Source organism: Cimex lectularius, unplaced genomic scaffold (assembly GCF_000648675.2).
Source record: "Cimex lectularius strain Harlan isolate CLEC.00 unplaced genomic scaffold, Clec_2.1 scaffold375, whole genome shotgun sequence".
NCBI lineage: Eukaryota > Metazoa > Arthropoda > Insecta > Hemiptera > Cimicidae > Cimex > Cimex lectularius.
The window spans coordinates 281,612-297,329 of NW_019392994.1; the positions used below are offsets into that span (position 1 = coordinate 281,612).

Below are 15,718 nucleotides of genomic sequence, written 5' to 3' on the forward strand. Positions count from 1 at the left end.
TATATATATATATATATGTTTGCTGTTTTATCGATTGTTTTTATAGTTTTCTTACAATTTTGGATTTTGTTTGATTTAATATTGACAAGATGAAGATGACATAAATGACGTTTTAATTTTTTCAGACATTTCTTGCCTTAGCAGGAGTGGTAGCATTATGGTTGTACTTTTCAATTTGGATAGAAAGTGCTGGATATTTGAAAAATGCATCACCGAATTACTATTACAAAAAAGATTTTGCAATGAAGGTTTGTTTTTAAAATGTCTCCCATTTTATTTGCACTGTTTTAAATTTGAAAATGTTCAGTTTTCTAGGTGGTACAATTTGCTTGCGATGTTCTGGATGACTCAGATCTGCATAGGCTGCCAGCACATGATCATCGCTGGTGCCGTCGCAACCTGGTTTTTCACCAGGTAGAGAAGTTTAAAATATCAACTTTTTAACACTAAAACTAAAACTGTTTTACAGAAATAAAGAAGAAATGAGGTCTCCAATAAGCACAAGTGCAAAGAACCTCCTGAGATACCATTTAGGTTCAGTCCTCCTTGGCTCGTTCTTTATCGCACTTTGCCAACTTCTCAGATCGTTGTTTAAATACATTGAATCGACATTGGCCGAGCCGAAGAACGACATTACAAAATTCTGTTCAAAATGTTGCCATTTTTGTCTTTACTGTTTTGAAAAGATCCTCGTCTATGTCACTAGAAACGCATACATCGAAATAGGTAATATTAACGCGTATATTATACATAAAACGAAAATAAAATACAATGAATAATTTTTCAGCTATTTATGGGCATTCTTTTTGCCGTGCGAGCCACCAATCTGTGCAAGTGTTAGTGAGTAATGTTCTGCGTGTGGCGGCCATTAACACGATCGGTGATTTTGTTCTTCTGTTGGCTAAAGCTATCGTTGTCATTGCAACAGTACTAATGGGAACAGTGCTACTTGATGTATTTCAACTTATTTTAATATTATGCTTTTTTTGAGAAAAAAAATGACAACTGACATTTTTGTTAAAGAGCAAAGATGGTGTCTATCACTTATGGGTTCCGTTGACTCTAGCAGGGCTGTTTGCATATTTGATTGCCCATGCTTTCATCGCCGTTTATGAAATGGTGATTGATACAATCTTCATTTGCTTCTGCGAAGACTGTGAGATCAATGATGGCATCAGTAAGCCTTATTTTATGAGCAAAGGCCTCATGGTATGATTCGACATTATTTTTATCTTTAAAATCTTTAAATTTACGAATTAATCTCTTGGTTTTTATTTAAAGGAGTTTGTACAAAATTCGAAGAAAGTTCTCAAAGTTGGAGATCTCGCCTCGCCTGCCAAAGTGGCTGCAACTGAATTGGAAGAGTCTCCTTCAAAATAACATTTAAAAAAATTCTGTTGTATAAAAGCGTTTGTGTAAGATTTATTTTTAAAGTTTTTTAAATATACTTTTTTACTATGTAGCTGATTCTTTCATTCAGATTTATTTAGCTTGTATTATGACTGATTGTTTTTTTTTGTTTATTCCATTGGATGAAATTGTTCTAAGTAAATTTGAAAAAAAATCAACGTATTAAACAAAGGTCAGAATTCTTCATAAAGTAAAATGTTTCATTTTCAAGATAGTTTGGATGCATTAAGTTTAATTTAAAAATTGAATAAAAACGATCAGAGTGCATTACATTTTTTACATCTAAGATATACTAGTCATCTTTTTTTTTTTGTAAACTTATAATCTTTTTCCAAAGTTGACAAGAATACTGCCTTTAAAATTATTAACATTTTCAAATATAAAATGTAATACTGAACAAATTTAATATATTTATATTGTAAAATGCGTTAATATATACGTCCACTTAGTGTGTTTTTTATACCTCTAAATTTTTATAATTATTGATCAAACCAAATTTGATCTAATATGTTATTAAAACATGATCCTTTAGACAGAAGGATAAAAAGGAAATGAGGGAATAAGGGAACTCACACATTAGATACAAACCATTCAATAACCTACAAACTAACTTTCGAAAGAAAGAGGTAACAGACTGCATTAAAGGATGCAGGAAAAACAGGATTCTTAACTAGGCACTGCAACCTACATAGACATCTGAATCAGATTGTCATTATCCAACAAATTCTGCAAAGAATTAGAGGAAACACAAACACATCTATTAACAAACTGTGATGCTATACCTGCCAGTTGCAGGTTTTGGGACATACAATGTGACCGTAGAAGAGATTCAACCACTGAAACTGGGACTTTTAGTCAATTCCTTAAAGAACTAAGATGGGGTGCTATAAGCACAGAACAGGGGAAACAACAGCTCCTAAAGGGAGATGTATAATATACACCCCAACTAATACATCTACATTTACATCTAAGACCAAAAGTTGAACTGTTTATTTTCCTTTGAATCAAAAAGTTAATTGTCATTGTTATAAACCAAAACTGCAAGTATAGGTAGACGGAAACTACCAAAATTAATATCAAGTACCACATCATCCTCTATTTACATAAATTTGTGCTAAAAGAGATGAACTCCAGCAGTCACATTTCTGCAATAACTGCATGTCTAAATCATGCTTTAAGTAAACACGAGCGATGGATTTCAGACAAATTAGAATTCAACCCCAACATTTGGAATTGAATTAGGATGGTAGTCTTGAAACGCGAGAAAAGACAGAACTTAAGCTACTTATCTGGAAAATGGAGAAAGAAGTTGAGAATGCATCCAATCACCCAATGAAACATCTGCACACTGGACAGACTAATGCGATTGATCTCAGGTGCTGCAAATATCACGCCTTACTGATAATACAGATACACACCTGTGATAGCCCTCTTGAACGCAGAAGGAAATGTAGCTAAGAATTTATATCAGCCAAAATAAAAATGGAATCACTGCAGGCTGTAAGAAACGTCCGTCCAGGGGCTCAAGTTACACCTTACAATATACAATATTCAACTGGCTGATATTCTACCAATTAAGATGTGAGGATAGATGGATGAACTTGTTACAAGAAGTAAGCTCTGGCACTGGAGAATTGTGGGCTTTCGTATACCATCGTAGTGCATGAGTACGTGGGTACTGCCATGTACCAAACTTTCTACACCAGCAGGCAACATGGTTGCAAGTTTCGATTGTGCGGTCAGTTGACAATGAAGACAACAATGGTGGACTGCTATCTTAGCTAACTAGCTATCAGTCAAAAACTAATAAGTGAATTCATCCATATGCGTTGTACCTTTAGCTTATATTTTATTCAAGTGGCTGGTATGGAGGTCTATAATTTTCTTGAAATCTTGCCTGCTAAGAGAAAGGACTCTCCGTTTTGAGTGAATGACAAATCTTTTAGCATACCTTCTATTTTGTGTTTTCTTTCACAGGCCATTTTTCCAGCTAAATCGTGAGCACACTTTCTGCTGTGGGTAGATGTGGGTCTGGGCGATTTTTTGGAGAATTGATTAGTGTTTGTTTCTTTATATACCTCAATGTTCGGGAACCCACCTCAAGGCTTTCTTGTGTTACCCTAGGGCCGTTAGATAATTCGGGCGATCCCAAATTAGTTTGAACCTAAAATCAGAGCATTTCTTGCCTTTATGATGATGATCTGACTGTCCGATAGTACGTTTATCCGTGAACGTTTCATTTTTTATCACTCCTGAGCATAGAGCTGGAGTGCATGGACCTCAGCTTGAAAGATACGTAAAACTAGTCCAAGAGGTATTTCGGTTGTTTCTTCATTGTTCCATCCGAGTGCCAAAGCCCCTTTCTGAAACTTGGGGTTGCCTTTCTTCCAAATTTCTCTATTATAAATGACAACTTGGAAAGGACTGTCAAATTTCCATTTTCCTTTAACTTTGTCAGGTGCTGTTATAACTATCACATTTATTTTACTTCTCTCTAGGATTTTATGTTGGTTTCTCTTTAGATATTGTTTCAGTTGTTTCTATCTCAGGAATCTTTTGATATTCTTAAAGACTACACTTTGTACTGAGGTGCGTAGAAGTGGGAGACCAAATGTGTTGTTATATTTGTGTGTATTTTTTTTTTTTTTTTTGGGTTGTGTGTGCAATTTTAGTTGTATGTATCTTCATAATATTAGAGTAAAATTATAAAACATTGAAGATATGGGAAAGAATAGGGACCAGAAAAACTAAATTCATCGATGTACCCTTATCTAAAAATCTAGTAAGAACAACAAAGGTTGTAAAGTAAAAATCTAAACAATAGACAATAAAATAAAATTTGTGATCCTTATTCGCTTGACACCAATAGTCGCATTGCCCGTGATATGTGAAAAACGAATCAGGCATTATTGAATTTATAGACGGTATTCCAGCGGGGTTGAGCCAATGAAAAGGCGCTTATCAACCACGAGTCCGACAAGGGTTCACAATGTGGGTAAAGTATGACAACCGTGTCAGCCCTTTTGTCGCTGGGCTTCCGTTTTCAGCGGTCCTGGACTTCATCGGCTAATATAACATACTTCCACGTGGACGTACCAATTCGGACATCTGGGAAAACAAACGACGGCAAAATACCAAGTTACCTCATTGTGAAAACAACGAGGAAAGTTGTTGTATTCAAATTAGTCTTCATGAAATTCCTATTTTATAATATACAAACCATCAGTTAAAACGAGAACTGACAAACAAAAAGACGTACAAATCGAAAAATTTACTTCACAATTTACTACTAAGGATAAATCAATTTTGTCTTGCAGTAAACAGATACTGACCAACAATAAAAATTCTCTTCCTCTACGATGGGACCCGTGACATGGGCGATTTTGGACGCTGAAAAATCAGATTTATTTGCCGAATACCTTGCTTCTGTCTTCACTCCATTCTCTCCCATATTGGACCAAATACACTAAGACCACCTATACACTTTTTTAAACGAACCTTTAACCCTTATCTTTTCCTCCGAAACATAACTCTCTAAATATAATTAAAAAAGTTATTGATAAATTACCTACAAAAAACCCCCGCAGGATGACCTAACTACTCCGACAGTACTCCGGAGTCTTCCTAAAAAAAAATCTCTTTTGTTTTTAACTTACCTTTCCAATTAGTCATTAGAACAACCCATTGTCCTAGGCTCTGGAAGTATTCAATAATTAATATGATCCCAAAACCCAATAAAACTTCCCACCTAACGAATTCATACAGACCTTCTTTACGCCCATTTCAATGTAAAGTCTTAGAGAAAATTCTTTTTAAACTTATCTATTCCCTCCTAAACTCTCGTGGGCGACCAAGACCCGAGAGGTAAAATGCCTGGGTAGACTCGTATCCCATCCCTAAAAGGTCCGGGACTTGGTCGACTCATGTGTCCTGCATAAATCTCTTGGACCTATTCACAAACCCCAAGATTTCGGACCATTTAATCTCAGGGAGTGATTTAGTGATGTCTTTCTTCTTCTTCTCTTTCAAAGATTTCAAATCTAGACCTAGCGTAGCTATCACACTCTGCGAGGTAGTGCCTTTCCGTTTCTTCTTTTATTTCGCAAAAACGGTAAAAGGGATCTGGTAGAATACCCATTACGGAGAGGTGTTTTCTCAGTGGGCAGTGGCCCGTCAGGATACCTATCAGCCTCCTAATTCCCTTCCTTGAGATAGAAATAGTCATTTCGATTCTGCTGGTTTGATCACCTTAACAAACTCTTCCGATTGCCTGTGTCCGGGGGATAGATTCCATTCCTTAAGGAATTGTTTCATGCCCCAACTATTGATACGCTCTTTTGCTGTGCTCATAGAGTGAGGTAATACCGGTTGTGGCCCGACAAACGCAGTATTACAGCCTTCTTTGTCTAGGCCATCCGCCTCTTCACTGCCATGGTGTCCTTTATGTGCTGGTATCCTACAGTTTCCTCCACCTGTCTTGAGGCTGACAAATCTTTTTGTAATGGCCTAACACTAGCCTGGCTGTCAGAAAACATTCTAATATCTTTTCCCTTGATTTTATCTTTCATAAGTTTTCTACAACACACATTAATGACCAAGATTTCCGCCTGAAAAAGTAGGTGTTATTGCCAAGAGGGGAGGAGGAGATGCTGATTCCGAATTTAGGTATCTAGGTAGAATTTAGGTATCTGTAGGTATTTAGGTAGATGCCTACACCGCTCCCTTTACCTTGAAGTGAACCATCCTTATAGCAGTCTCTGTTATGATGGTCATCATCCACACTACAATTATATTCACAAGGAGTGACTACCTGAAAGTACTTTTTAACTCAAAACATCATCCTCGCATGATCATCAAGTGATATAATGTCATCTCTTCTAGTCTTGAGCGAAGGGAGTATTGTCCTGGGGTATTTCGTGACTTAAAGCAAGCCTTCAATCGAGTCTGGCACCCGGAGATTCTTTCGGAGTTAAAGGCTCTTCTCCCCTCAACATTCCTAATCTTAAGATGTACCTGTCCGATAGGTATTACAAGTCAGATAAGGTGCAGATATTTCATCTTTATTCCTTACAATGTACACTGTCAATGTCTTTCTAAATCCTAATACATTCCTTGTTACATTCGTAGACGGCACAACTTATCCTTCCCTCGCATCAAAACCCCGACATTGCACCTTCCAACATCCAAGCCCTTCTAAACGATATTATCATTGGTCCAAAGATGGACAATAAAAATTAATCAAAATAAATATACCCACACAACCTTTACCTCCTTGCGAAGTTCCCATCACTCTATATTAACAATACCTATATGACTGCTGACATAGTGAAATATCTAGGCAAGTTTCTCGATAAAAGACTGACCTGGAACCCCACACTAACCTAAAAGGACAGGAAGGCAAAACGATATAACCTTCTTATACGTAAACTAGACAAACGAACAAACTGTTAATATAAAAGAGATTACACCGACCTATCTGGGCCTACGGTACAGAACTCAACTAAACGCTCAATTTCCAAAATAATTCTGTCACTACAATCAAAAATTGTCATTAAAATCATCAATGTTCCTTCTTACGAATTGAACCTTACCCTACGCACCGACCTCCAAATTGTTTTGTCATCTTTCCGGTTGCACAAAATTCCTTAACTCCTATCACACTAACCCACTTGTCCAACAAATAAGCTCGTTATAAAACCCCGCCGTCAACGGTCTGAATAGGCAATGACCAAGGGACCTACTTAATAATAATAACTAGTAGTCGTTGGTCGACTTACCTTTTCCAGCTCTCACGCCATTTTACGTTTTGATATTACCTTTGTATGTATATGTGTATGTGTTTACATATATGTTTACTAATTGTTAATTTGGATAATGAACATAATATATACCGAGTGGATCGAAGTCAAGATAGCTCAGTGGTTGAGTAGCGGCGTATCAAGCTGAAGGTCGTGGGTTCGAATCCTGCTCGTGACACTAACTTTTTTATCTCAACTAAAAACCTTAATTAATTGAAAGATATTAATTTGTCAAGCGGACCAGCAAAATTAGAGTATTTAATAAGTTAAAATAAAGTATACTTCACTAAAGGCTCTCTGTGGACATTTAATTTGTCGCCGAGAATCAATTAGATTACATGACATTTGAAAAATGGCAAAAAAAAGGAAAAATTCAACAAGTGGGATTGAGATGGGAAGTTAGTGCCCGAGTGGATCGAGGTCACGACAGCTCAAGTGGTGCAGTAGCGGTGTATCAAGCTGAAGGTCGTGGGTTCGAATCCCGCTCGTGACACTGACTTTTTTATCTCAACTTAAATCCTTAATTAATTGAATGATATTAATTGGTCAAGCTGATCACGAAAAATAGTGAATTTAATAATATATACCATTTTTTCTTGAATCCTAGACGTAGGTAGAAATTTTTTTATATATAAAGAAAAAAATAATTCCATCAGAAAATCCTGTCTTTTTGATAATTCTCTATTGATCTTTGTACAGGAAGTAGCGTTTGGTTTCTGCCAAGCAAAAGAGAAAGAAATCGTTTAAAAATATTATAAAGATTTATATCAGTACAAAAATAGTCGGGATATGTCAGAGAGCATCAAGCTCAAAACAGTGTCCGGGAGTAAACCTAATAAATCATTGATCTGTAAACAACAACACGTGTATACTCGGCCACGCCGTATTTCTAACATATTACTCTGAATTGTATTATGTTACAATAACACAAAGCCTTTGACAGACATCGATGAATTTGCGAAAATAATCATAACCCTTTCTTGTTTAACCAGGCGAGAGATAACACACCGACATACAATGAATATGGGAAAGAAAGATGGCATCGTCCCAGAAGCTTTTACGCGTAAAGAACAGGTCGGTGGCCCCAGAAACCGTAGATGAAGGACCATCTTTACCCACTCAGAATCAGTCCTAGCGGTTGACACATGGACACCTATGTTTTGGCAATGCCCGAATGTTTGTCCGGCATGTAAAGAAAGGCTGTTTAATATCTCACTTAATTTAATGGTTTTATTCCTTGGATTCTTATTTTGAGCGAGTAGGAATAGGAATGCCATCCGATGTGAGAATTGTGCTCGAGGATGTCCTCATGTCGACGTAAGTCCGGCGAAGAGTGTACAGTGGCGACCCCAAATTTACGATGTCCCGCAGCTTGATAAACAGTGATCGCGACAACCTTCCCACACTTGACTTTCGTTATTTAGTAGAGAGAATATTCGACTGTCAGGTTTTTACAACTTCCAGGTTTGTGGGAAACGTCTCTTTACTCCCTACTGGGTGGGCGAATCGTCAAATTTGCGGCCTTCCATCATATGTCTGAAATCCCTTACAATTATTTTTATCTTATATTAACAACTATTCCTAACTTATGACGTGGCTTACGTAAGTAAACACATTTTACTATGATTTTAATTTCCATACTTTTTCTGTTCAACATGAGGCCTTCCTAGCTTCTCCAATTATAAAATGAATGAAACGAACTCCTTGATTCACAAATATCTCGTATACTAATCTCGTATATTTATTTAATTGCATTTATTTTATTTATTTATTTATTTTTTTGCCTTATGATCTTTGCATATTCGCCATGACGAATTCTTATATAAGTTGTTCAAATTGGGGGTTATCGGGAAAAAAGGGCCAGAGGCGACGGTGGGAATCGAACCCACGACCGCGGCGTGAGAGTCTCTCATGCTAACCACTCGGCTACCGAGGTCCCCCTAATTGCATTTATCTTTATGCTAATTTATTAATTTTGTTGTTTGAATTTTCACGCCGGTTTAAACCGCACTCTGAAAGGACATTCAAAACTGTCTTCCAACAGACCCAGTTTAGTTGTTTTCGTGCCCCATGCTTTCCCGAGAATTTCTCGTTAAATCCATTTGGTGATTAGCCGGATTGTCTATTTAATCGGAGCTTTTGTAGTCTCTCAACGCCCGTGGTACAGTTTATTACTTTCCTCTGTCTTTTCCAGCAGAGACATAAAGTTCCAGACTACCCTTGGCACCGTTTCATTAGATATATCGTCTTGAGTGAAACCGGTTATGTGCACAAAACTCGATCCAAAGTTGGTTTTTCTCCTTTTCCCAGATAATCCGTGATGATTACATTTCGACATGTTAGAAAACATAAGTTCTAATGTGTGGTGATTAGTGACCGTTAGTCAATGATTATTCAAAAATCGTGAGATACGATCTGGTGTGATATAGGTTTCAGAAAAACCTTTATCGTTCCAACGTTTCGATCTTTATTGAGATCATCATCAGTGCACAAAGTGTTTGTCTTCTGTGTAATTGTGCCATTCTTCCGTGTAGAGAGTGCCAACTTTTGATTTTACAGTTTTAGAAAAAAATTTTCTTTACCGTGCCAACGTTTCGATCTTTATTGAAGAAGAAAAAGAAAAATAACTTTATTCTGGGACTGGTGTCCCCTAAGAATAATTGACATGAAATAAATAAAGTAAGTGCTTTTCTATGAATTTTTTTAAATAATTTGTAGTACATTACAACTACCTTAAAGTAGGTAATAAGTAACAGTGAGCAAGGTAATTAACAATCTATGAAATTAAAAGTAAAAAAAGATAGAAATCATGGCACAATGTATGCCAGTAAGGCAGGCCAGAAGAGAAAAATTACTTTATCGTGCCAACGTTTCGATCTTTAAATTCACTAATTTCGTGGTCCGCTTGACCAATTAATATATTACAATTAATTAAGGTATTTAGTTGAGATGAAAAAAAATGGCAAAAAGGTGGGAAAACATAAGGTGGGGTTGAGATGGGAAGTTGGTGTCTGAGTGGATCGAGGTCACGATAGCTCAAGTGGTAGAGCAGCGGCGTATCTAGTCGAAGATCGTGGGTTCGAATCCCGCTCGTGCCATTAACTTTTTTTCATCTCAACTAAAAACCTTAATTAATTGTTTCGATCTTTATTGAGATTATCTTCAGGGCTCAAAGTGTCTGTTTTCTGCGTGTCGTGTTGAGAGTGCCCGCATCTCACGATTTCGGAATAATCATTAAGTTCTAATGCACTAACAGTTTATCGATTTGCCTCTTTGTTTTGGAAAAAAATACAGGGTTAAATGATTCCCGGTAGGGTATTTAAACCTGATCTAAACACAGCTTTGATATCGTCATCAATTAATTAATACTGAGAGTACGCGGTAGGATGTTTTTAAGGAATTGAATGTCTGATCATACTGAGAAAGGGTCGTTGATTTGGCACGCAACCCCACGGTTCCAATCCTTTTCTTTTTTACGCGTCCATTCAACGGGATTTCGTATTATTCTCGGAAAAGGAATCAAACAGGACGAGGCGCCAAATTACTATAATTACCGCTGACGCATCACCCTGATCTCGATGAACGTTGAGAATATAAATAAACTGTTAATAGTACTAGATTCGAGAAAGTATTTGTAACAGTACATTATGTGTTTGAAACCATTTACTGTATTTCTAATTAAAATCCTTTTTGTGACCGGATTTTTTTTTTTCAATCCGTGAGAAGGGTCGGTGAGCTAGGGGGATCGTGCAATAGGCAGCCAGGGGGATAGACGAGAAACCCTTGTTGTAGATAGTACTAACGGTTGCTCCAGTATTCTTCCTCAATATAAACCATACTGACAGCACCCACTACAGTCCTGTACTACCACCTCTTCCTATCCTCTGGTCAGCTCAGTTTTATACATTGGAAGAATTTTAATGCTATCTCAATCAAGACTTTAGATAAGTTTACTAATTTCGTGGTTCGCTTGACCAATTAATATATTACAAGTAATTAAGTTTTTAGTTGGGATAAAAAAGTCAATGGCACGAGCGGGATTCGAACCCACGATCTTCGGCTTGATACGCCGCTACTCTGCCACTTCACGAGGTCACGATAGCTCAAGTGGTAGAGCAGCGGCGTATCAAGCCGAAGATCGTGGGTTCGAATCCCGCTCGTGCCATGGACTTTTTTATCTCAACTAAAAACCTTATTTACTTTAGATAAGAATTATATTTAACTGAGTTAATGTTAGAGTTAACATACCCATAAGAAAAACAGCAAATTATAGAATCTAGTTTCTACCGCACACAAGTTATATTCCAAATCTGGCTCAGCTGTCTTTTCCCTAGTAATAGCAGACTTTCATAAAAAAATCAATCTACTCATACATGGAACGAACGTAAATACAAGGAGCCTTAAAACATCAAATTACCATTCCACTTATTCCAAAGAACATTATGGTCTAATTCCCTTATTTCGTGGTCCGCTTGACCAATTAATATATTACAATTAATTAAGGTAAGTTGAGATGGTTGAGATTGAGAAAAATGGCGAAAAGGAGGGAAAATTCAAAAGGTGTGGTTGAAATGGGAAGTTGGTGTCCGAGTGGATCGAGGTCACGACAGCTCAAGTGGTAGAGCAGCGGCGTATCAAGCCGAAGATCGTGGGTTCGAATCCCGCTCGTGCCATGGACTTTTTTATCTCAACTAAAACCCTTAATTATGGTCTAAAATACTTTTACAGTCCTAGCTCACCCGGCTACGTTTTTATGAAAGAAATGACTTTCATACAGCTTTTAATGTTGTTAAGAATTAAATTCGAAGATATTTTTATCCATTAAAAAGATTAGATTAAAAAAATTAAGAAGTTTAAGAAAATGTGAAAATCTGCAGCCTTACAGCCAAGATAAGTAATTTGTCTCCAGATGGTCCGTGATTTACCTAGCTAATTAGTGATGGGCGAATGCTTACTTTATAAGTTAAATAATTTATTTTGATATTTACATTGTAATTACGTTAAAAATAAAGAAATGCCTAAATATAAATTGTATTTTATATGATGATTTGAAATTTTGAAAAGCTCTTATTTGTACACCTAAATGTACGTATGTGTATTGGCAGTTTTTGGTTATAATTTGTTAGCTTGATTTTAATGGAATATCGTTATTGTACTAAGTAAGGGAGAAAATACATTTTAAAAAGCAGTATATTTTAACATAATCATCATTAAAGTTTGTACATAGTTACAAAGAAATTCACGAGATTTCGTGGTCCGCTTGACCAATTAATATCTTTCAATTAACTAAGGTTTTTAGTGAGGTCATGATAGCTCAAGTGGTAGAGCAGCGGCGTATCTTGCCGAAGATCTTGGTTCGAATCCCGCTCATGACAATGACTTTTTTATCTCCACTAAAAACGTTAATTAATTGAAAGTTACAAAGAAAGTTATTCATAAGCCAATATAAACGTCAACATATAAGAGTAGTTCTGTATATCAAAATCTGGTTGTTGGTTGTTTTGGACCATAATCGTGTAACTCTTGGGAATGAAAAGGTTAAATTTAGGATTAAAGGATCAATGTTGGCTTTGCTTTACGAGTGAACCGTTAGAGAGGAAAAATAAATCCACCTTAATGCGTATCCATAATGATGCGTGTATTTCCGAGTAGAAGTTTATTGAAATTAGACAGTTTAATCAGGCCAGGGCAGATGGTTAGGTGACTGGTGGGGGCGGCTTGTCGGGTGGGAGCAACAGTCAAAGGGGTGGAAAGTGGTCAGAGTGCTGCTCAGTGCTCAGTGGCTCAACGGCTCGAATGAAATGAGGATGTGCGAACGTGAACTGACAGTGGTGGCCGGTGGACAGCTGAAAACATGCCGATCCGCCTCTGTCTGTGAAGCCGGCGGCGGCCCTTCTGCAGGCTGCGGGCTGGAACGGAGGCGGAGGCCTGCAGCAAGGTCCCAGTCGGCTCGATCCGGCCACAGGGCAAGGACTGCAGCTCTAAGACCGGCAGGAAGTGACACAGGCCTAGATCAAACAGGTATTTTGTAACTACCACAAAGTCATCCTTCATCAACCAAAATTTAAACTTATCTACAAGCAAAAGTTACTAAATAGAATCTTGAGTTAATTTTCAAAACATTCTTCTGCATAGATATTTTACACCACGTCCTCAGTTTGAACCAAAAAAACTTCGAGATACAAAGAGGTATTGCAAATTGCTAATTCAGCTTTTAAAATATCTAAAGCTTTGCCCAGTACAACATAGAAATACACATAAACAACTTATCAAAATATGTATAAAAATGAACATTGGATTTCAATCTACTCATCAAATTGCAGTAGTGTGATATTTTTGTTGTTCTTGATCCTATTATACTTCAAAGTATACTGCAGTATAATCAACGGTGCCAATATAATAGTCATCTTTACTAAAAATTTTCAGTAGAAAAAACCGAATTTGCGAGTTTTCTGTTTGATATAAGGTTTTAGCGAAATCCGTTTTTTTATGAAATTTACATGATCACCGATTCACAAAAATCGTGTACACTTGCTGTATGTTGTGAATCATGAACCACAAGTATCGAAGTTTCGATGAGTCAGCAGTCTTATTTAAAATAATATTCTTTCCGAATTATGATGTAATTTTAAAAAACTCAGTTCTAATCCCAGAAGAATAAAGTCACAAATTTTAACCGTAATTAACGCCCAACTTTAAAAATGAGTAGCAAAATATGACGATTCAAAACCGAAATTTTTTACAACTGCCAAATATTCCAAATTTTATCCTGGCGATTTTTTTCCTCTATGATCTACTAATTTCCTGAAAGGTTGTTTAATTTTTTGAATAAAAGAGTAAATATTTGTATACTTCAATGTAAATACGTTCACAAGTGTATAATCTATCAGGATCATTTTCTCTGTTTTGAACTTGTGCAGAGCTGTCCCTATTATCTGCATGTTTCTCTATTCTTAATAATGCTAAAAAAATACTCATAGATAGAAGGAAAACTAGGAAAATTCAGTGGAGATGTCTTTTGTTTCATCCTACACTGATGATCCGACTTTTCAAGGATAAAACATCGACTTTGCCTGGAAGATCAAAGCTTTAACCGAATTCTGTTTTAGAAGCTTTACATGGTTAACACTGTTACAAGATATTGATTTTCGATTGAAATATTTCGTTTTTTATTGAAAAACCCGGCACAAAGAGTAAAAATAAACTTGCGGTGGCCATGATGGGATCTGTTGAGACGATAAATTTATTTTTTGTCTATCTTTGACAGCAGCACGAATCCCTATTTTAGTCCTCCCCTTAAGGATCAAAGGCTGGATGTATTTCTTGTTTATTTTAAACATAACAGCACTCAAAAGCAATTTATAAAGAAATCCATCCTGTGTTGTTTTTTTAATCATTTTTACACATTCATGTATTCTCTCAGGGGCTTTTTTCTTGTCAATTTGCGTTGATTAGAGGTTCATTTGAACGGAAACACTTTGACGTCATCCTAAACAGATTTTCGATTCAGCCTCCTGGATGCAAATTTCATTATATGCCGCACCACCGTTGAAATTCGGTTCGCAAAGTTTCCCCCAGACAGGGACAAGCCGAAAATGGGGTTCCGCAGCATTAAAAGCGTCCCCTTTCTCCTTTCAACCAAAATTAAAAAATAAAATAAAATTTTGTGAAACAAAAGTTTTAATTTATTTCACTAATAGTATGAAAATCGTATATTTGTTATTTTTCTAGCAAAAAATTATGCAATTTTTCTTTTTTCTTAAATATTTAAAAATTATAAATCAAACTAAGCTCTGTATGTCCAAATTTAAATAATTGCTGTCTTCAAAAGCTTTTTTTCTTGGATATTATCGTAATTCTCACAACTGATTCGTACATCATATTTTATAAAGCCTTTGTACACTTCATACTACAGCTAAAGTGGAAAGTAGCTTCCACCAGGATTAAGATTGATTAAACGAACACAAAATTCAAAGATCAATGAAAAACATGGCAAATCAACACTTCATCACAACTGAATAAATTCTTCAAGTTCTTTTCAGACTTAGGTACAAAATTGACGGATTTGAAAGTAATTTGTTTTGAAAACAAATCAACCCTGTCACCTGTGATAATTACGAAATGTAATATATTCTCTTTATGAATGGACCGAAAAACTAAATTTTAGAAGATATTCCGATTCATCTGGTGAATTTTCTGGTTAAAAATCTTCCCGTTTATCCAAGATCGCCAATCACAAACGCTTATTGAAAATAGAAAAAAAATGCCAGTTTTATTTTTCAATATTTTCTTACAGATTTACTGATACTATTTTCTCGTAACTTTGAATCAAATCCCTTATCCTCGGGAATTTGCTTGAAAGCTACTCATATATTCCAGACCACCATTTTAGCTTCCGTAATTACGAAATCCGCCAAATTCAAGTCCTCTCTTGAGTTTTACCTGGCCCCATGGTCTACAATGTAAACTGCGCCAGTCACGTAAAAATTGTCAAGATTATGTGCACGTTT

General features: G+C 36.3%; 1 protein-coding gene across 1 annotated transcript in view; it reads left to right on the forward strand.

Moving 5' to 3' along the window:
• The window catches only part of LOC106663497 (choline transporter-like protein 1), a 34,459-nt gene extending 32,895 nt beyond the window's left edge, over positions 1 to 1,564 (forward strand). Inside the window, exons 10-15 of the mRNA XM_014388370.1 lie at positions 126 to 248; positions 308 to 414; positions 470 to 726; positions 788 to 954; positions 1,024 to 1,209; positions 1,282 to 1,564. Coding sequence (XP_014243856.1) covers positions 126 to 248; positions 308 to 414; positions 470 to 726; positions 788 to 954; positions 1,024 to 1,209; positions 1,282 to 1,380 — 939 coding nt within the window. The 3' untranslated portion in view covers positions 1,381 to 1,564. The remainder of the gene's footprint in view (positions 1 to 125; positions 249 to 307; positions 415 to 469; positions 727 to 787; positions 955 to 1,023; positions 1,210 to 1,281) is intronic.
• The last annotated feature ends 14,154 nt before the right edge of the window (positions 1,565 to 15,718 follow it).